Here is a 22,733-nt window from a genome sequence, read left to right on the forward strand (position 1 = left end):
AGAGGATTTCCCATGCCCTGTTCTCAAAACCAGACTAATTCCCACTCCTGCAGCTCAGCACAGCTCTGAGATGACTCCAAATCGTTGGGAAACTCAGCATTCTTGGGGGCCTGTGCTGGACTCTGGAAAGTACAATGGGTTGTGTAAAGGGCTAAAAATATCCCAGCTTTACCTAGGATCACTTGTAATTGAACCATCCAGCATTCCAAGTGTCAACATGTGATTCCCCAATTTTCAGGATCTGACAGCTGCAGTGAGGAGCTGCCAACTGTGCCCCCTGCTCACTGCACTTTGATTGAAGTACTTAAAAAGATTTCATAATCCCCGAAGCAGACAATTTATTCCTGCTTTTTCGTGTTTGATGTAAATGAATTGCTTATTCCCTGCTGTTTCTCCTGAGTTCTATCCAGGTGTACAACCTCTCAAACCCAGTGGAATGCTTTTCATGACGATGAAGGAAAGCAAAACACCAGCACCTAAAAAAACCTAAGCCAGACCTGACCTTTTGGTGAATGAAGGGCTAAAACCACCTCAAGTGGAGATCCAAATGCTGGTTTGGGAGCATGAGTTAGGAAGGTGCTGATTCTTCCACTGCCAAGTCTTGAGAGTGCCATGGGATGTAATAGGACAGAGCAAAATGAGACAAAGCAAAGATTAGAAATGTTTGGTATAGGAGAAAAATAATGCTTTGATTTAACTGTAGCACTTTGATAGGATTAAAAAATCCATTTAAATTTAAGACAGCAAAGCCATTTGTTAAAATCCCCTCTTTCTTGCCTTTTTAAAAATGGAGGAACTAAATGCCAAACTGGAAGAGGAAAGTGTAAGGAGGCTCTCAGGTGTCAGTGTGAAGGTTGAATGGACAGACTCCTCCTGTCCCCATGAACTGCAGCACTGACTCACCACCACATTAATCAACATTTCCTTTGCTACTGGCTCAGAGCACTGAACCAGAAAATCCAAATCCTAAAGGAGAACATACCAGAAACAAACCTGCAGCTGGAGGTTGGCTGGCACTGGGGAACCCAGACTTTCCCTGGGGAGGGGGAACCTGCTCGTGCCACTTTTGCTTCATCACCTCTTCCCTGCCAGCCTTGTCTCATCTCAGCCCTGGCTCCTCACACCCCCACTCTGAGGCAGGACTGGCTCTGTGCATTTGCCATGGACTTCGAGGCAATGCAGAATCTACAGCACCAAGGACCTGTGCAGTAATTTTGGCAGCAGACATTTACAAAGAATTAAATATAACTATCTCCACCTTCCAGATGAGGAAACCGTAACGTTTGAAACAGAAGTGATCAAAAACCATCAAGAATTCAAATCCTTTCCTAGTCTTTAGGCACAGGAAACACCCTTTTTACTGCTTTGCACTGGTGCCTGTGAGTACCACTGCACTTCACCTAAGGAAGTAATAAACATGAACAGGACATGGATTTATATATTGGCTTCCTTGCCAGTACACATTTCCTTGCAGAAAGTATTTTACAAACCAGGAAATGCTTCTTATGAAAAGACAAACACTTCTGATTTTAAGCCAGTGTTTTTTTCCAAATTGCTCAGTCATTTATCCTTCACTCTGCAAAATGAAGACTTGAGAATATTTTAAAAATCAAAAGCAGAACATATTTGAACAGAAGGAATGCAGGTCATGTCCAAAACAGATCTTGTCCTTTTTCTGTCTCGAGCCATTTCCTTGTGTCAGACAATTAACTTGAGTTTTTCATTAATAAGCCTTTTATAAGGTTATGAGGTTTCCTTCCTTCCCACTTCTCCTCAAATTTCTATGGATCAGTTTCTTGTCTCCTAAAGAATAGGCACAATTATTTCTTACCTTACAGTGCCTGTGCAGATAATGTAAAACATATGCTGCTGTCTTGGTAATACATTCTTGTTGATTAATTAAACACTTCTTTCCATCACATGTCATGAAACACAAATTGTCAGCTTTCTGCTTTTATTTTTGCTTAAAAACTTGTCAAAGACTCCAGCAATGTGCCCACTGGAGCTGAAAACCTTGGAGTGGAGAGAAATCTAATACAGTGGGTTCCTTATTATTGCTACCAAGGGAAAGGGTACAGTGTGTGATGGGAAGAAAAATCAACATCTTCATTTTCCACATCTCCATGCCATTACTCCCACCTGAACTCTTCATCCACACTTTCAGATTCCTTTAAAAGTAACTGATTTTGTGGAGCAGCCACGTCCTATGGGATTAGGAAGGGAGTTCCTTCTGAAAAGGGCGTTCCCTGTATTTAGTAGTACGTAAAAAAAGCACAAAACCAAAGAACAAGCAAGCAAAGAGTGTGTGCCTCTGGCTAAATGATGGCAGTGCAAAGACAATACGTGAGAGAATGATATTAAGTCAGAGAATGATGCAGATAAAATTCTCTAGTTTAGTGACTCTGCCTGTAAGTTCCCTTAGCAGGATTCTTCCCAACTGGGAAAAACTACTGGCTGAAGAAAAGTCAATTTAATTTGCTGACAAACCAGTGCCAAATTCCAGCTTCATTTTTCTTTGCAAACTCCTGAAGCAGAAAAAGGTGCTTTGAAAACAGCTGCAAATCTCACTGTGCCTGGGCCACGCTGTCTGTGCCAGACAAAGTTGGTGTCACAGCTGAACTTCAGGAGGGTCTGAGAAATTTGGGTTTTAAGTAAAAACTTTTGTGGGTAATAAATACCACAGGACTAATTGCATCTCTGATAATCACTGGTATCATGCTTTATAATCATACAGACTTTTTATATTATTTATAATCCTATTGACCTTTATGGTTAGTTGTTCCCCATCACTGTGATGATATTGCCATTATTTTGGCTGGAATATTAATACAGTTAATGTTAATAATAACACTGAGGCCTTGTATACCTTGCAATGGATTAGGCACAATGTGAGTAAGAGAAATGAATCATTTGAAAATAGCTACAAATCCCTACCTCATCCTCAGTCAGGACTTCGGAGCCTTCCAGCTCGTGGGCCTGACTGCTCCTCTGCTCCACCTGCCTCTCCAGGCTGGACATCTCCTCCTTGGCAGCCTGAAGCTCTTCTGATTTTGCTTCTTTTTTCCGGGAAATTATAGAAGCCTGCAAGATCATTAACGTAAAAATTGCCTTGTTTAATCAGGAGAAAAATGATTTTTAGATGAAATATATAAATCATATACAGCAGGTTAAACCACAACCTCATTGAAGTTGGCTGCAGCATCCCAACGTTCTCCAGTATGGATGAGGTTTCCAGCACAGCCTTTTTGCCCAGATTCAAGCTGATATATTTTACATTTTAGATTTACATTTCTTCACCTCATTTTTTCATTTTCATTGAGGAAAAAGGCAGGCATTTTAGCTGCTCCATTTCTTCTGCTTAGTCCCTCTTGGTGCATATGTAAGATACACCAACATGGCTTAACTGGAAAGTTATCCAAGATTTCACAAATGTCATAATACAGATTTTTATAACTCCAACCTACTCCAACCTACAGAAATATGTTACACTAAAGCAGAACCGAGCCACTAAATCTTGGCAAATAGCTAGAAGATGATGAATAAAGCAATAAAACACAGAAATAGTGTAGATTTCAGATTATATTTTCTTTTTTCTTAGTCTAGAAGATACAGCACTTAAAAAATAATATTTTATACAAGACTGAATATTTAACAGTACCTGAGTTTTGACCAGAACAGATTTGGTAACATATGTATCCATTAATTCAAGGATTTAAAAAGAAGGAAAAAAAAAAAAAGCATTTTTCTCTTGCCAAAGCATCCTGTTGAAAAATACTCTAAAATAACACAACACATTCATTTAAATGCAGGTGCAGGAATTTGAGGCATGGCTGGTTTCTTCAAGTGAAAGGGAAAACTTACAAAAAAATGAAGCCAAAACACAGCAGCTTTCTCAGACTCAGCTGAGAGGACCAGCTTTCTCCCTAAATAAATCTCCAACAGAATTGTGCTGGGGTGGGAGCTCAGCTCTTTGCTGCACGAGGTGTCTGTGGTGACAAACCAGGGGACAACAGAGCTGATTATTTTGTGAAACAGAACCCAGGCCCTGGCAGAAGAAAGCAAAGAGCTCCACAGGCTCTGAGCTCCCAGCAGCAACCTCAGGTCCTGAGGTGGATCCTCCTTGCTGCCAGCACATTCCAGAGCAGGATTTTCTCTCAGGAAGAGCAACTCTTCCAAAATAAAACAGAAATTGTGTCTGTGATTGAACTGCACTATGTTCCTTATCCCCATTTTTTCCCTTCCACTGATACATTTTACTTGAGCCTTTTTATTTGTCAAGCCTTCACCATAAGCATCATGCTGAAGATCTTCCATAAAATTAGCAGTGGTGCAGGTTGTCTGGAAAAGGAATTGCTCAGGTTCCTGTGTAAGCTCTGAAAATCTCCAAGTTCACAAATCCTTTTTGTAACTTGGGAATTTACTAAGACTGGACCAGACAGCCTATTCTATAACAAGATTATTCTACAGCCTCAGGATGAGAAATCAAAGAATTTCTTCTTAAGAGATGCAAAAGAGAAAAATGTCATTTGGTCAGACACAAGGAAGGGACAGAGCTGCAGCAGGCAGCCCTCATGCTGCCTCATAAGAATCCATCCACAGCTGGAACTTTACCAAAATAGCTCCTGCAAAATGCTCCTTCCAGAACTGCTGTGATGCAAAGACAGCAGTCAAAATATTAACTGACACGACTAAAAGCAAGTTTGACTCAGCCCTAAACATACATATGTTCAACAGCTCTTTATTTTCCTTTTGACCTCCATTATTACATATTTCTACTGATGATGCTAGATAAATCAAAGGCAAAAATCAGCATGTCAACCAGTCAGTGACTGATTTCTTTCTCCTGCTTCTGCTTAAAACACATTTTGTTCCTTCTTACCTGCTGGCGATACATGGAGAATTTACTATCAGCTGGCTCATACTTGATCATCCTTTTCTCAACAAGCTGATTAATTTGTGCATTGACTTCATTTATCTGCAAAACAGAGTGGAAAAATAAGGAAAGAGAGCTTGGTGTCTTTGTCTTCTCCAAGAATTAAATGTAAACCCAGATTTATAATCCAGCCAGTTCCTTTTTTTTTTTAAACAGAGGAACAGACCCAAAAATCTCTGTGAGTCATTAAGTATTGGCCAGGAAGAGGCTGGTTTTGGATTTCCAGTTCTGTGCCTTTATGATAAGGCAGGACCATGACGTTTGCCCTGAAAATGAAGTAAATTGGTGCATGTGGAGAGAAAATGCAGTGAGTTGGTATAGAAAAAAGAAATTGCCACATACTGAGTGAAAAATGTAATTTTATTGACAAGAACTAAAATTCCCTTTCATTCAACCATTTAACAGAAGTTCAAAGGGAAGCAAATGAAGATTAAGTGATAAAGATTTCATCAACACTTTGTAGAGTCACAGACCATGGTACTCCACGTCTGTGGTGCCTTCTCCTCCTGCCACAAGATGCACTTGGGTGTCCTTAGTCCCAAACTGCTGAGCTTCATTCCAGCCAAAGTTCTGGAGCTCTCAGCCACACCAGAGTGCAGATTCCAGCCTTCCCAGTGCACTGGGACTCCCACCAGCCATGGAAAACACAGCCACAGCAAACTTCCTTTAATTCTCTGCTGCTGCTAAGGGAGCAGTGTAAAACGTGCTGCAATCCCAGGGAGTCAGACCAGAACACAGGGACAGTGCTGGGCATCACTCTGGAAATTCTGTCAGCAATATCCATGTGCTTGGAAAACTGAGAATTTCAAATAAATTGCTCAATAGGACTAAAAATACTCCAACACCTGGAAAAAAACCCCAACTCTCCTGTGAATTCTATTCTATTAATGACAGAACAGGCTTGAATTTGAAAATGGCGTAAGAATTCCCTTCTGTGAATAAATTTCTGGGGTTTATATTATAAAATGCATGGTGGAAACATGCTTGGTGCAGTTCAGCTCCTTTTTAAGGCACTGAGTTAATAAAAAGCCAATGTCAAAAATAAAAAAGCTGCCTAAGGCCATGCTGTGGTAGTAGCAAAGTGTATGACATGTTTTTATTATCTTTCAAGAAGAAGATACTCCCAAAACATAACAAATCAAAGGTTACATCATGGAGAAAGAGAGAAAAACTTAAAGTTTTTTAAAATATTGCAATAAACCAAACAACACTCTTGGAAAAGAAATGTGCAAAACAGGGTTTCAAGCATGCCTGAAAGACGTAACTGCAGCCACAAATATTGTTTTGATTAGAGGAACTAATCTAGGAAAGCAGAGGCTGAATCACAGAGCTGGTTTATTATTTCAGCCCTAATCTGCCATTTATTAATGCTGTCATCCCTTAAGATGGATACTCTGTTTCCTCATTATCTCTATTTCATGTCAAAGCCTGAGTTGGAAATCCCAGGGGTATTAAACACCAGCTGGTAAGAGAAGACATTAAGGATGTAGGACTACTCTTCTTCCTTCTAACATTGCTGTAAATCTTCATCATTATCATCAATAGAAATACTAATAATTAGCATTCCTCTAAATTCTTCTAGGACACAGTATTTCATATTTAATCTTTTATTTAGGATTGTGCAATTAGGAAAACTTCATTGAGTTAATAAATAAATGTACTTCTGTGGCAACAAACCCCTCTGCACATTCTGGATATATTGGACAAATAAGGGTTTTTCCAAGATTATTTGCTTTTAACTTATGAAAAAACCTGGAAAGGTAAATCAAGTATTTGGTGCCCAAATTTTCTTTGGTCTTAAAAACTAAACCAAACAATGCAAGGCTCTTCCAAACACTGAGGAGTTCTGAGCCATTGCACATGGATTAAGGCATCATCTGGTGAGGATACATCCCTCAGGGAATGCTGTTCCCTCCATAAGCTCTGGATGTGCTGGGGTGAACCCCCTCGATGGCAGGGAGAGTTTCAAACAAGTGAAATCTGAAGAGAAATAAAATCAGCCCTTCAGTGCTGAATTAATACAATTTCCTCAATAGCACCTAAGGGTATGTTTGGGTTTGGGGTTGGTTTATTTGTGTCTCTTTTGTGGGTATTTAAAAAAATCTTATCAGAGTTTGCACTTAGTGATTGAGACACCTTTGGTTTTACAACTGAAGAGATGTTCCTTTGGAAATGAAACATTTTCTCCAGGGTATGAAGCAGGGGTAAGAACACTGCAGAGTCCAGGAAGCTCAGACCATGCTACAAATGAAGTGTGACCTTGGTCCCTCACCTCACTTTCCAGTGCAGTGAGATCAGCTTGAGTCATGGCTGGCTCTGCAACCACCTTTTGTAAGAAATACACTGAAGTCTTTTTACTTTCCATCTCTCTGGGTATTTTTTCAGTTACCAGGTAGGAATTGAAATTTATCTCCTCTTCTAGTTTCTTCATTAAACCTTAAAAACAAATTAAATCAGTGAGTGTCTATAAAAGCAATGTAGCACATAATTAAGTTTGATTTCCCCAACACATTAAAGTATTTAGCAGCTGATTACAATAACAACAGCATAACATTTGAGTCTTCTTTTTGGTGCTCAGAAAAAGGGGGGAGTTACTTGATTTAAATTTTTAATCTGGATCTTAAACAATGTAAGAGGATTTATTATGCACCTCTATCTCTAACATGTAACTATCAGCTCCTTGAGAGATTCTTCTCATTAAGAACAAGTAAAACCCATCTCACATGAAACTCCAGCTGAATCAGATGCAGAATTCAACAGACACTGCTGATATAAACAGCCATTGAACCTTTATCTGTCAAAAAATATTAATTAATATTTACTATATCCTTAGAGATTCATGCTTAAAATAAAACTTTTTTTTTTTTCTGTCTGGCATTTAAAAAGGTCTTAAAATGGGCAAGGTTTAATATATGCCTACTTTAAGGGTCCTTTACATTGCTGGAACACAGACTGCCTCCCTGTAAAGATTTCTTCTTGAAAGAACATTTACTCTCAGGACAGTTTATAGACTGAGAATGCAGAAAATAACAATCCAATAGAAAAAAGCAAGCCCATTTATAAGCTTTGCTGGACACTAGCCTGATGCACCTACACCTTACCAGGCTTAGGAGGACTTGGCTCTTTCTAGGCAGAGTAATTCAGGCTCCTTAACAGATCATTTCTAAATAAACACAAGTGTGTGCAGATAAGAGCAATTCACAGATAGAAAAATGCAACAGAATAAAAGGAAACATCTATTTAAATTACACTGCACAGTCTCCACTGACAACAGGCAGTTCAGTGCAATAATTCCTCAGAGACAACTGTGCCAAGGACTACAAGATTTGGAAGCTGCATGTCACATGAGAGTGGGAATGGGGATTTCAGAGTATTTTTCATGATCTAGGTGATCCAAGGTTCTTTTTAGTTTTCAAACAACTTGCTAGGGTTGGGATTTTGGTTAAATCCATATCAGGGAGAAGATGGAATTGTGATGAAACACCAAGAAAACAAGAAGTTCACAATCTCCATCTCTTTCATTGACTACACAAGCAGGGAGAAGTTGAGCAGAGAGATAGAAAAGTGCAGCTGATGCTGCTGAAACAGAGATGGGAAAGGATGTAGATGAAAACAGCTTTTGGTTCTCAGGCTAAGAAGCCAAAGGGAAAGGTCAGAACAAAGTGAAAGAGCCCAGGAAAAGGGCCCCCCGTTTTTCTGCTGCTATTTACCTCTAAATCAGTGTCCTGAGAGATCCTCCTGAGCCCTGCTCCCAGCCCACTCTGACAGGAAAGCTGCCAGAAGGGAAATAAGCCATCAGCTCTTGAGAAAACCTCAGGAGCTGGGAGAAAAAACAGACCCTGGGGAAAGCAGCGCTGCCAACAAAGTCGAGTCAACACAAACTGAAATGAGTGGGAATTCCTCTTTCCCAGTTTGTTGCTTTCTGTGTTTATGGAAAGCAACACTACCACAGGACCTTTTCCCCTTCGTGGAGGGGTCATTTATCAAAACAAACAGCCCCCAGACCAGTTTTGGAGTGGGAAAACTCTGCCTGTGGAACAGCCATTGGCACTGCAGCTGCACCCTGGGAAACTCACTGGGACTTACTGGGAGAGACTTCCCACTCTTTCCTCCAGGAGAAGTCAATCCCCATCTTCCTCAGCCCATGGCAGAGCTGGGCAGGAGGGACCACACTTTAATGTCTCACTAGAAATCTCCCACCTCTGCAAATGCAGCAAAGCTGCTTCCCACGTACCCTGTGAGCTGAATTATCACCTCAGAACTGACTGGAACACCACTCCCAACCTGGTATTTATAACCAAGATCTTTGGTGTGGAAATCAGTGTGATATTAATTACATTATTCTGACATTAAATATTAATATTTAAATTAAATCAATTTCTTGAGGTTTTTAGCAGCAAAGAAACCTGCATATATAACCTATATTTCATTTATTGTGCTACTCCAGTTTCCTGATAAAAATGTACATGCTTTAAATGATTTGTTGTAGATATGATAAGAAACTTAGCAAAGAACCACAAGAGCTTTGATAAGAGCAGAGACCTTTTGACTTCATGGGGTATAACCTTGATCACAATCTGATTTATTTCTCAAATAACCTCGGAGCTGTTGTTACCCTGAGTGGTTCTGTGTTGTACTGAGTCCTAATGGAGCAACAAAACGAGTTAAAACTTGATTTCTTGATGGGGAAAGACACGGTGTCAACATCCTTTATGAGTAATAGAATTTCTTTCCTGAATACACTGGATATATTTTTCCTCCTGTATAACTCAACACATGGAGAAGTAACTACCTAAGAGCTACTTTTGCTGCTTAACAGAACCTCAAAAACCAAAACACAGGACAGCTCCTGGTTCAGGGTTTTATTACAGTGAAAAACATTCTTTTGCAAATTCCCAGGCTAGAGAAGAAAAAAAGGCCAGCATACTTCAGATCTTTCCATTACACATATAAATTCTGTTTTTAATGTTTCAACATTGACTTATGGTTACAAAATCTACACACGTAAGTGGCACAGAAATCTGGCTCTGTGCCCTCAGGTTATTTTAGCAAGCTTCTGCCAACCACGTATTTACATGTGGAGAGCTATTCAGAGCAACTCCTCATGTTTTCCATTCAATTTTTTTTTTATGATTATTATAAAGAGAGGGATGGGAGAAAGAGTTTATTCGTGCTTGCTCAGTCATGTAGAAGAGAGGCAATTTTCTCTACATAATTCTGTTAATGGAGCTAAAACTTGATTAACCTTGTGCTCAGAATCCCACTGCTTTTCCCTCTACAGGCTGCCAACTGGGCATCCTGGACCAGAACCATTTGCAACAGGAATTCAGTTTTTAAAAGGGGGAAAAAAGAGAGAAGGACACACATTTCATAGACTCTCTGCCAACAATTTCTTTAATATCACATGGAAAGGCCATGACCAAGTCTAGAACAGACTTCCAGCATCAAATCCTTCCCTTCTCTTTCTGCAGCCACAAAGAAAGGGCTGAAATGATTTCCTCCACAGCTTCCAGGAGCACCACTTCCACTTTCCCTCTCTTAAACAGAGGCCTGGGACATGCAAACACTGGCAGATCAATCATCCCTTCCATATATCTTTGAAAAATCAAAAAGCTTCCTGAATTTGTGATTTTAAGTTCTGCTTTCCATGTTTATAATTATTATTAGAGCTCTTTGAAACCTCTCTGACCTTTCAGTGCTCTTCTTGAATGCTGAATTGGCCTGGGGCTGCAGGGCTGGATGTGCCAGAGCCAAATCCAGAGGCAAAGAAACACTTCTCTGGGATTTTCTCCCAGAAATAAAAGCAGGGAAGGCACCTCATCCATGGCAGTGGGAGCTCCAGCTCTCCCATTCCCACACCTGACCCACAAATTCTTCTCAGACACTTGTTAGGAAAGAGCCCCACATGCCATAAATGCATTGCATATACATTATTCCTAGAGGAATATCCTGGAATTTGGTTATTCCTTAGAACACTGTAGGCACAGGCTTGGCTTCCCAAGTGATTATGGTCACTTGGAATCCACTGTCTCCTCATTATTCAGCCATTTTCCTATTTTTATTTCTCCAGTGATCATTTGTTATTTTCTTTCAGGAATCTGGTGTAAATACCAAACAAAAAAAAGCCAAACACCCATTCCATTTCTCTAAACCTTCCACTAAACTCCTTTTAATTCTTTTAACAGAGACCACATTGAATTTTTGCTGCCTTGTTTGTTTAAAATGGGGTAGAAGAGTTAATGACCTTAAAAAATCAACTACAGCAACACCATCAATCCCACCAACCAGACTTGGATTCTCATACAGGTATCAAATTATCTTACAGTGCTTTATCACAAACTGGCATCAATTGACAGTGACTTTATAATAAATAAAATCATTTGAAGATGAAACAAAGTTCCACCTAAGCCAGTTTCCTTTACCAAGTACTTCTATAACTTTAATTGTAATGTGGTCTGCAGTGTTGGAGGACATAATTTAAACTTGGAATTTTAGGAAAAGATTGTATGGAAGAGAAAAATATTCATTTTCTATACCAAATGTAATATTTAAGTAATAGGTTCCTAAATTTCAGGTTTTCATCAAGAATGAAGGAAAATAGGCATCTGTAGAAAACAAATCCTCTTTGACAAGTATCTCTGAAGTTCTCAATGTTTTAAATCTATTTCTACATAATAACTTAATGAAGTTTATAAATTACACATTTTTTGTTCATCAAGTAATTGTTTTAACACATTCTTTTAATCAATATTTTCAAGCTACTCATTCACTTCTTCATATTTCTGCCAATAAAGTAACCAGTAATGTCTTGTAAAATGGACAGAGAGCAAGAATTCAGTGATTATCATGTTATCAATTTCTGTTTGTGCAGCAGAGATACTCAAAGCAAAATTATGTCAGTCTTGCAGAGCAAGTGTGAGCTGGGTTGTGGTTATTCAGACCAGAGACCAGTGTTAATAAAAACACTGTTCATATTCAATACAACAAACACCACAAAAAAACCCTCCAGAATATGAAAATTCAAGTTACTTAGTGCTACCAGCAGCAAATCCCTCTCTAGTTAAACATCCAGAGTTGTACTCAAGCTATTCAAAAGGGAAAAAGTGAAGTTAATAAACAGGGAAGGACTAAAATTAATAAATAGGGAAGGACTGAAGTCAATAAGCAGGGAAGGAGTGTTCTGTGAACCAACAGCATCACTTTCAGCTGTTTTGTAGCAGCTCATAACAATTAATGATACAACACAAAGTCTTCTAAATATGATGTTTCTAAGAGTTAAAATCCTACCCACCACAAGGCGAATTATCCTGGCACAGTTCAAGCAGGATGATGCTAATTGCATGCTAATGATACTCATGAATATGTGCTAGTTGCATTCCTTACAGAGTTCCTTTACATTTCCTTTAAATATAAAATTAATTAGAAAGTGAAGCAATCAAATCCATAAGACAAACAACAAAGCTTACATTAGCAACAACTCAGAACATTTTATCTTGTCTAGGAAGTAAAAGCACCTGAAGTATTAAAAATGCAAGAATTTTCCTTTAAAAGGAAGGATCTGACTTCCAGTGAAAATCCAGCTGTTGCACTGTCAGCAGACAAGGCTACAGTGATACCAGGAGGCAGCTGAGGTTCCAAACTGCAGCCAAAGGGAATCTTCAAAGTGAAATAAATTGTGCTACCTTGTAGACCAACAAAGCTTTTAAAATAAATGGAACTTATTCAGTGCACTGTGGTCACCTAATTTCAATTATTAAAAAAACCCCACAGTTGGCATTCTGTAATTGCTGCTACAGGCAGTGCCTTTGTAACTGAGGAAAGCAATTACAAAGCTGAGTCCTGAGGTCTTTGTTTGGGCAAAATTTCAACACTAGTTTTCTTAAGTAATGACTCCAAGCTTTGACTAGGAACATCTAAATACTTTTTGTTTTTTCCCCTGCAAGCAGGACTGGAGATAAGGAAATTAAATATGTTAACTTTATTTTCATCTCAATGATTAAATGACATATTTACTGGCTTTTTATTATGTTACCTTTGCTTCTGTGAACTGAACCCATCGAGTTTCCATTGGCCTTAAAAAAACCCAGGAACTGAAATAGAATTGTTGACACAGCTTTGCTGTATAAACTCTCTGATAGCTACTGCAAAAAAGGAACAGTTATAAAATCCACTGCAAGTCCCTGTGAGATGGTTCAGATACTCCTTTAGTTCCACTTGTGGTTCAGTGGCAGATGAGAATCATTAAAAAAATCAAAGTAAAATTATAAAGTAATAACAATGCTATGAGGTGGTGACTGAGAAAAATCCTTTAACTCAGAAGAGCTGCCAAAGCAGTTGTGTGATGCAACTGAAATAGTAAATGTTCTTGAAAGAGCAGGACAATGACTTGGTTTACCAAATTTAAATAGAGAAGTAGTCAGATTCTACCATTTTTGAAGTAATTTATACACCATTCTATGGCATGTTTTGCACCACACTAACCTAGAATGCAACAGGAAAAGCCCTACTCACTTTCTGGTTTGGAATCTGCCACCACTTGCTTCATCTCCTTCAGCTGGACCTGGGCTCTCTGCACCTTCTGCTCCACGAGGAACAACTTTGGAGAGACAATTGGGCACACACAGGGTCATTCCTTGGAAATCCATCTGCAAACAACTAAACCAACAGAGTCCCGAAAGAACCCCAAACACAAAACATGGCAGCTCTCACATCTGGTGATTTTCTGTTTCACAAGGGAATGTGTCAGACCAAATTTTCAACACTTGGCCTGTGTTTACTTGATATTCCCTCCTGTTAATTGAGAAGAGTTCTTGCTCTCCCAAGCAATATTTTCTCTGATGGCAGAAATTCATCCAACAATTTTCAATCAAAAATACAAGTGGCTTGAGCATCACACCAACAACAAAAGGCAGCAGGAATCAGGATTGCAGCAGATAACCCTCCTTATCCTGCAATGCAGCTGCATTGTCACAGCAATCCACTGTCCATCCCGAGAGCAGTCTGGAAAGCTTCCTGCCAAACAAGCCCCGGCTGATTTCCATTTTTGTGACTTGGAGAGATGTGTAGTAAGAACTGGAATTAACTGGACATCACATTCATTTTAGCTGTGATCTTACTCGGGCTCAAGCAAAGACCCAACAGCTTGAGAGGCCAGATTCCCACTGATCTCCAGACAAAGGCTGCAATATAAGAAATCTGAGGGCTTTTTCCATTTTAATAGTGTTGAAATTCAGGCTGCAGAATTTGGTGAGACAGTGTAACAAAATGGCACTGGATTCTACTGAAGTATCTCATTTTGACAACACAGGACAGGAATAAAACCCACCCTTACACTTGGATATCAACTGCTCCCAGGGCTTCTCAGGACATCATTTTTCCCAAATTCAGGGGCCTAAATCCCAAGGTTGCTCCTGAATACATATTGCCCCCACCCAGGAAAAAGATGAGGTACTTGCTGTGTTGCTCAGCCCCTGAAATCTTCATGCAGATCACAGAGATAGAGATCAAATCAAGGAAACATTTGCTCACTACCATAAATATGAAGAGTTCCCTTCGGGTGCTCCAGCAGTAAGTCATGGAACATTTCCTGGGAACGCTAAAGGATGATGTCAATGGGAGCTGAGGCAGCCAAGTACCTTCACTGTGGTGTTCAAAACTTGCAGGGTCAAGCCTCTTCCCTTCAAATGCACATAGATCTTTTAAATGGGATTTAATTTTCTGGGGTTGGGAGAAACTCTCCCAGCTACTGTTGTTCCTGATGTATTTTTAATGCATGATTCCCAAACAAACATCAACAGCTCTTTATTTTAACAGGTATGTTGTTATGCCGGTACCTGACTTTTTTGTTCTTGTTTCTGTTGAGCCAGAGATTCTTCTCTCTCTTTCTCTAAGCGAAGCTGTCTTGCTATTTCAAGCATCCGTTGATGATTTTGTACTGTCTCCACCTACAGCAAGTGGATAAATAGTGCATGTTGCTGTCAGATAGCTGAGAAATACATTAAAGAGATCATATGTCTCACAAGCCCACTTAGCACTTCCCTTCCATACACGTTACTACTCAGAAATGACAGCAAAGTACTGGACTCGAGATTCTTAAAAGCTCTGGATCAACGCCTGGGGAGATTCCCTGTAGGTCAATTAGTTACTTGATTCCTTCCTAGACATACAGTGTGTTTATCTTAATCCTTGTTTGCATTCCAAAATTGGAGTTGCAGGCCAAGGATTATGACACTGAAATGTAGGAGTGTTACTTCTCTTATTACCCTTTTCTTAAGATGCTCTACTCTTTTGGCCAGTTGATCTTTCTCCTCTTCCATTGCACCAATGTCCTAAAAAGCAGGAAAAACAGATAAAGAAATATTAATTTATTTCCCATGTATATTGAATTGGACTAAATTCTTTTCAAATTAATATGAAAATCAGAATTCTTCCCTGAATACATGGAGGCGGTTATAATTTTATTGATCTATGATCAAACATCCAGGATTCCAATCTCTCTTCTCTCTTACTTCCCCCACAGTTCCCACTCTCTTTATGCTAACATTCCTCATCTGCATCCTTGAGTATTAATGTGAACATTTAAAATAAAAGCAGGTGGATTTCTCTAAAATAAAAACAAACAAACAGAAACCACCAAGGAACGAATCAGTGTGAATTCAATATCTGATGCAGTCTGACATATGTTCTTAATGTCACAGGCATTACCCACTTCCTGGCAGACCAATTTGCATGAAGTTGCTTATAAGCGATGTCTGCTGCCACTTTTTGTATTAAAACTGTCTTAAAAGAAACACTTTCTAGTGCTGAAACATGTATCTGATTATTATTATTCTCCTTGAGTCCTATTTTACAACAGCAGGGCTCCACAGACTGATAGTTATGAGGGAAAGGAAAATGAATTCTCCAAATGTAGACCTTATCTCAACATTTGCTTGGCTTGTCTGTGTGTCCACTGGAAAGCTGTACACAAGCTTAATTATTTTGCTGAAACAGAGCAAATATCTCTACTTAACACTTCAGCCACGTGGGTTCATCATTTCTGTTGACTTAAGCTCTTAATTCATTCAACACCCTCTGGAATTATTAGGCATTATCAGGAAAGCAAAAGGCTTTGTATCAGTCTGCATTCAGAGGAAATGGAGTTCTAATATTTGGAAATCATGCTGCACAGAGTCTTGGCAGCCTCGTTCCCCAATCTGCTCCAGAAAGCTCAGCTCTAAACACGAGCAAGGACTTTGTGTTTGCCAACAGACAGCAGTGTCAAGAGGCAGCTGCAGTGCCCACCAGCTCTGGCCTCTATGGCTTTCACACTGTCCACAAAGCCAACAGACATGGAACTGACATGCAAAAAATTCACTAAATAAAAAATTGTGGAGTTTGTTTACCCTTCTGATTTCTGCAGTTGATAAACCAGATATTTTGAGCTGCTCGTGCTCCTTATGTAGGTTTTTAAATGCTTCCATGAGTTCTTCATACTGTGAAATGAAATGGAAATTGTGCAGAATTAGCTCTGTGTCTAAGGATTTTCAGATCAACACACTGTTTTACTACTAAGGCAGTAAATGTAGACATAGAAATATGGTGAGGATAAAAAGGCATTTTCTCATTGCAAAAGCCTGTCAACTTATAAAGCAGAAATTAAAAAAAAAGTCACAGAGCATCATTTTCCATTTGAAGAGACAATCAGAACTTCACAATTTCCTGAGTATTTTTACCTTCTGCAATACAGTGTATTTGCAAAACAGGAAGATATGATGTCACTTGAGAAGGACAAATTAACAAATTACTTTTTCTCAGTATACACCTGTGTATATCCCATATATAAATGTATCAGCCCCAAAAGGAAGAGTTTGCTCTGACAACACTTTTGATGGAATGGGGCTTGAGTTTCCACAGGGGCCCAAGAGCAGAACTGAGTGAACACGTGAGAAATGGCTGTGCCACGTTGCATAACCCTCAGAACATCCCAGAGATTGATAGATGCAGCTCAGCACTCAGAGACAAGGAGACAGTGTGCTACTTCCACACCAGTACTTTGCCCACCAGGAATCTTAAACTGAGAGGCAGTGTGAAAGTCTGTGTGGGTAGAGAAATAACAGGGGACAGCAAGAGTTTAGAAATATGGAGAGGAAATAAATTTAGATTCAACTCAGAGAAACACGAGCTGAGGTATAAGGAAAGATAATCTCCACAGAAACAGCCCTTCAATGAGATGGAAAAATCTAAAAGGAGAGTATCAAGTAATTTTTTACTTCCTGGAAAGAGCAGTTGATATGAAAGGTGAATACCAAATGGCAACAGCAAAGGCCAGTTCAAACAAAGGCATCAGAGCCTTGAGCAGTGAAGCAGCAACTCCATTCTATAAAACCCTGGGGAAGCAGCATCCAGAGCGCTCTGCTCAGTTCTGGTTGCTTCAGTATCAACCACACACTGACAAACTGGAAGGAATTCAAAAAAATAGCAATAAAATGGCTAAGGAGAAGACAAAATCATAAAGACCTGGATTAAGTGGCAAATAAAGGTGTGACAAGGAATGCACAGGCTGGATGAGGATGAACAAGTTACAAAATGCTGGAGTAAAACCCAACTGGGCTTCCATGATACCCCTTATGCACTCTGGAAATCCTTTAACAAAAATGGAAATGAGCAGGTGGTCTCTGAGCAATTGCATTCCCACTGCTGCTGTCCAAGAGTTTTCCTTTGTGTGTCTCTGCCTCTGTCAAAAGAGGAGTTCCATAACACTCTCTCCCTGTTGGAACATGAAATTTCAAGGCCAATGGCAGGATTCAAACAAGGCAGAGCAGAGTTCGATGGATCATAACAAAAAAACGTTCTCACTTTTCCCTTTGGGTGTCCCACATGCACCTGAAATAAAGGACACACTCAAATGACCAGAAAAACACCGAGGTTTCTACATGGAAAGAGAATTCTCTGGCACCTGGGAGCAAATCACTGAAGCCTGAGCAAAGAGATTAATGCCTGAAGTTGCTTATTGCTTAAATTCTATATTGCAGGCAGTCCAATGTCTAAATCACAACACAGCTGGGAAGGTGGCAGGTTTGCTGAGTACCTTCTCTAAGTAATTTACAAAAATTTGTTTTCGCTTAATTCTACACACCCACAAAACCTGACTGTGTTGTAAGGTGCCCAAACTCTCATTTTTGAATTTTCCCTTAAAAGCCACCATTGCAAGACTGTATCTAAATAATTCAGGCTAATTGTTTAATTCATTAGTATCTAAATATTTGCACTGTCATGTTATATTGCAGTAAGGCATTCTATTACCCCAGCTTCTGTTTTGAATTAATCAGCAGGGTATTAGTTTAATAAGATGGTTCAATTACTGTAATCCCAAAAAGGAACATACCTTACGTAATGGAAATTATGGAGGTGGATATTTATACACATTAAGACTGTGACATACTGAACAAAACATACAATCTGCATTCCTTTCTCTCTCTGCTACTTCTGCTGAGTTATTTCAAGGTATAAATCCAATATTGTTAGAGGTAACAAAAAAATAAAAGGCTTAGTCAAGCCTCAGTCAGACTGTTCAGCTCTGCTGGTGCAGAGTTAATAGATCAAGTTACCTCTTACAAACACTCAAACCCACTGTGGTTTTACAGAACAAAAGGCACAGAAAACTGGAAAAAAATTAAGTAAATATGTACCTCAGATAGTAAACCCAAAACTTTGTTCATTTCAAATTTTACGTTTCAAACCCACCCAGTCTGACTATCTAAAATCAACATTTAATACTCACAAAAGAAGTGGGAACATAATAAGTAGGAATGTCAGCACTGAGAAAAAGAAATCTTTTCTTTATTCACAAAAAAATAAATGGTTAAAGCAAAACTGGAATAAGGCTCCTACAAATATTAGGTATCAAATACTATCAAAGGACTATCATGACTAAAAATACAATTAATGGACAATTAGTAGAGACATCAACTTTTGGTCATAAAATTTTCTGGACTTGTTTGAAGTGGTAATTTTATAAAGTTAAAAATATCCAGGTCATATTTCATAGGAAAAAAAACCACCAAACCTGCTCAAAACTTAAGAACTAAAAGTCTGTCTAAGCCAACATGGCTCTGAACATTATTTGGCACCCAATGCTTAATAGGCTTAAGGCCTTTTAATTCAATGCTACTTATTATTACATAATTTCAGGGTTATTGGAAGAAAAGTGGTCAAGACATCAACTTTTTATTATGAATCTTTGCTTATCCTTGATTCCAACAAGCTTTTAATATGTCACTTGAACATGTATGCCAGCATTAACTCCCTGATTCATTTATCCCTCCACCCACTGGCACTTTAATTAACGTAAAATGTTTGCATTCATGAGAAATGGTACCTGTTTGTTGAAGTCAGCCACAGTATCATCCTGTAGGAACTCTGCTGGCACTTCCAGTTTCACTAAGAAACGTGCCAGGTAAGCTCTTGTCCTGAGTTCATTGGTCCTCTGAAGAAGCCAATGTAAGACAGGATGAATTACAGATTTGCTTCCAGTAACCAGCCCTTGGCGAAAAGCACTCCTGTACGGAACCAACCAGGAGAAAATGCCAATAAATCTCATGCAAAAGAATGCTGGCTTGGAACAAAAAGTCTCCAATGTTTTGACATTCCTTCTCCACTTGCCTAATGATTTTTGTAATGCTGTTAGAAGAGAAAACGCTCATGATGATGCTGAGAATTGACTTTGATCAGCCTGGAAAAGAGAAGGCTGAGGGACTTGCACATTCCAGAACCTGAAAGGAGCATAAAATAGAGATGGAAAGGAACTTTTTACCAGGGCTTTATGTGCCAGGACAATGGGATTGGCCTCACAGTGACAGAAGGCAGGGTTGGATTAGATATTAGGAAGTAATTCTTCCCTGTGAGGGTGGGGAGGCTCTGGCAAAGGGTGCCCAGAGAAGCTGTGGATTCCCCTGGATCCCTGGAAGTGTCCAAGGCCAAGCTGGATGGAGCTCTGAGTAATCTGGGAGAGTGGAAGGTGTCCCTGCAAATGATCTTTAGGTCCCTTCCAACCCACCCCATTCTGAGCTGCAAGTCTGCAAGTCAGGCTCCCAATTCTCCTCCCTTGAGTCAGATAAAAACCACAGTGACACACTGACAGGATAAAGGCAGCAGTGACAACTCGTTTCCTGTGAGCCCCGGGGGATGCCGGCAGGGCGGGGAGACCGCGGGATTTGGCATTTGGGCTCACCTGGCACAGGTGAGACGAGACCGGGGCCGAGAACGGGACCGAGACCGGGACCAGGACCGGGACCAGGACCGGGCCGGGCGTGCGGCGCCCTCTGCCGGCCACAGCCGCCACTGCACCTGGGCAGGTGCGGGGAGCCCACCTGGAGCCACACCCGGGACCCCAAAACATCCACACGGACACGGACACGGCAACAGCCACACCTGGGACCCCAAAACATCCACACGGACACGGACACGGCAACAGCCACACCCGGGACCCCAAAACATCCACACGGACACGGAAACAGCCACACCTGGGACCCCAAAACATCCACACGGACACGGCAACAGCCACACCTGGGACCCCAAAACATCCACACGGACACGGCAACAGCCACACCTGGGACCCCAAAACATCCACACGGACACGGACACGGCAACAGCCACACCTGGGACCCCAAAACATCCACACGGACACGGCAACAGCCACACCCGGGACCCCAAAACATCCACACGGACACGGCAACAACCACACCCGGGACCCCAAAACATCCACACGGACACGGCAACAGCCACACCTGGGACCCCAAAACATCCATACGGACACGGCAGCAGCCACACCTGGGATCCCAAAACATCCACACGGACACGGACACGGCAACAGCCACACCTGGGACCCCAAAACATCCACACGGACACGGCAACAGCCACACCTGGGACCCCAAAACATCCACACGGACACGGCAACAGCCACACCTGGGATCCCAAAACATCCACACGGACACGGCAACAGCCACACCTGGGACCCCAAAACATCCACACGGACACGGCAACAGCCACACCTGGGATCCCATCCCAGCATCCATGGGAACAGTGCAGCAGCACTCACCTGAACTAAAGGTCGGTATCATATAGGCTAAAAAAGATGTTTTAGCATGATTCGTAGGCAAAAAGGTACTCACAGGTCTGACACAGTCCCTGGAGGTTTGTATTTGAGGATTCCAAGGAGGTTCAACATTCTTTTAGCTGTTTGTTCTGGCAGCTCCTCTCTAATGTCAACAGCATGCTAAATAGGTTTTAAAATTAAATAAGTAGTTATTCTTTATTATTATTCATATAATAAAAATTATTGTAACTATTATAAAACAATCGATTTAATAACTACTAATGATTAGGATAACACGATATTATTTACTATAATCATTTATGTTATTTTTATAAACTTGTTTGTCCAAATGATGTTAATTATCTGGCAACACTGAAAGAATTGACTTTATTAATTTACCAATAGTGAGATGCTTTGTACAGAACATCCCTTAAATCACCAAACTTTTCCTCTAATGGATTTTCCTGCAACATGAGTATTCAGGTCAATTTTCTCCAGGAATACCTTCTCCCTTCTCATGGGATCTCATCTGTGCAGTCACACTGACCACATCTACCCGGGAAGTCAGATACCTTGGGACTCCAAGAAACAGGAATCCACACCCCAGCTGCATGAATGGTCCCTTCTCATCTCACACACACTTTTGGCAGCCTCCAAGGAGTGGGATATAATTTCCATTGCAACAGCACAATCGTGAGGTTCAGTTCTTGATCAGCTGCTGCCCTGGGTGTGTGCAAGACACAGCCTGACTTTGACTGAACACAACTGTCAGTATGAACCAAGATCTGCATTCTTAATTTCACAGGAAAAACATTGTCATCAGTCTCTGGGGAACAGGGATGCTGCCGCCCTGCCCCAAGAAACATTTGCTGGTTTGCCAAGAGCACTCAGATGTATAGGCAGGAAGGATTCTTGCCAGGCACATTTATTTCCTGGAATATTCAATTCATACAAGCTTCTTTTGGTGAAACAAACACGCCGCAGGATTATACTGAGCCAGACCTAAATAAAAGCAAATTCCAGTGTCAAGCCACCTCAGGAGATCTGGGCACCTCTGAGTGCCCTCCTTACCTTCGGGTCAATCTCCCCCAGAACATCACTGAGCAGCTGCAGCAGCTGCAGCGACTCCAGGGAGTCAAACGAGATCAAACTGTAGTTCTTCCTGAAGGGCTCCTGATTGAGCTTCTCAACAATGAACTGCATTTGGTCACCCATAACTGTGTCCCGGGAAAACCTCTGCAGAGAAGACACAGCAGATGCCGGGGCTGCGGTGACCGCGTCCGGCCGACCCTCAGCGCAGGGATCGGGGGGGGCCGGGCCGGGCTCTGGCGGGATCGGGGGGGGGCCTGGCAGGGCCCTGGCGGGATCGGGGGGGGCCGGGCCGGGCCCTGGCGGGGCTGCGGGATCAGGGGGAGCCGGGCCGGGCCCTGGCGGGATCGGGGGGGGCCGGGCCGGGCCCTGGCGGGATCGGGGGGGCCGGGCCGGGCCCTGGCGGGGTTGCGGGATCGGGGGGGGCCGGGCCGGGCCCTGGCGGGGCTGCGGGATCGGGGGGGCCGGGCCGGGCCCTGGCGGGGAGGCCTCGAGCGGAGCCTCGCGCGCGCCGTTACCGCGGGGACGGTTGCCGGGACACGGGAGTGGCGTCACTTCCGGCGTTACCGCCGAGCGGCGCGAACCGGGCCGTGGCAGGGAGGAGAGGGGGGTGTGGTCTGGCCTGGAGGGCGTGGC

The 22,733-nt window shown here is 41.4% G+C and overlaps 1 protein-coding gene across 1 annotated transcript in view; it reads right to left on the reverse strand.

Moving 5' to 3' along the window:
* Positions 1 to 22,289, reverse strand: part of IFT81 (intraflagellar transport 81) — a 37,429-nt gene extending 15,140 nt beyond the window's left edge. Inside the window, exons 1-10 of the mRNA XM_058851509.1 lie at positions 22,080 to 22,289; positions 21,085 to 21,188; positions 19,293 to 19,473; positions 16,318 to 16,407; positions 15,196 to 15,261; positions 14,767 to 14,877; positions 13,445 to 13,529; positions 7,206 to 7,369; positions 4,880 to 4,975; positions 2,935 to 3,081 (exon numbers count right to left, since the gene is read on the reverse strand). Coding sequence (XP_058707492.1) covers positions 2,935 to 3,081; positions 4,880 to 4,975; positions 7,206 to 7,369; positions 13,445 to 13,529; positions 14,767 to 14,877; positions 15,196 to 15,261; positions 16,318 to 16,407; positions 19,293 to 19,473; positions 21,085 to 21,188; positions 22,080 to 22,223 — 1,188 coding nt within the window. The 5' untranslated portion in view covers positions 22,224 to 22,289. The remainder of the gene's footprint in view (positions 1 to 2,934; positions 3,082 to 4,879; positions 4,976 to 7,205; positions 7,370 to 13,444; positions 13,530 to 14,766; positions 14,878 to 15,195; positions 15,262 to 16,317; positions 16,408 to 19,292; positions 19,474 to 21,084; positions 21,189 to 22,079) is intronic.
* Positions 22,290 to 22,733: the final 444 nt, after the last annotated feature.

This window comes from Poecile atricapillus, chromosome 16 (assembly GCF_030490865.1).
Source record: "Poecile atricapillus isolate bPoeAtr1 chromosome 16, bPoeAtr1.hap1, whole genome shotgun sequence".
NCBI classification, from domain to species: Eukaryota; Metazoa; Chordata; class Aves; order Passeriformes; family Paridae; genus Poecile; species Poecile atricapillus.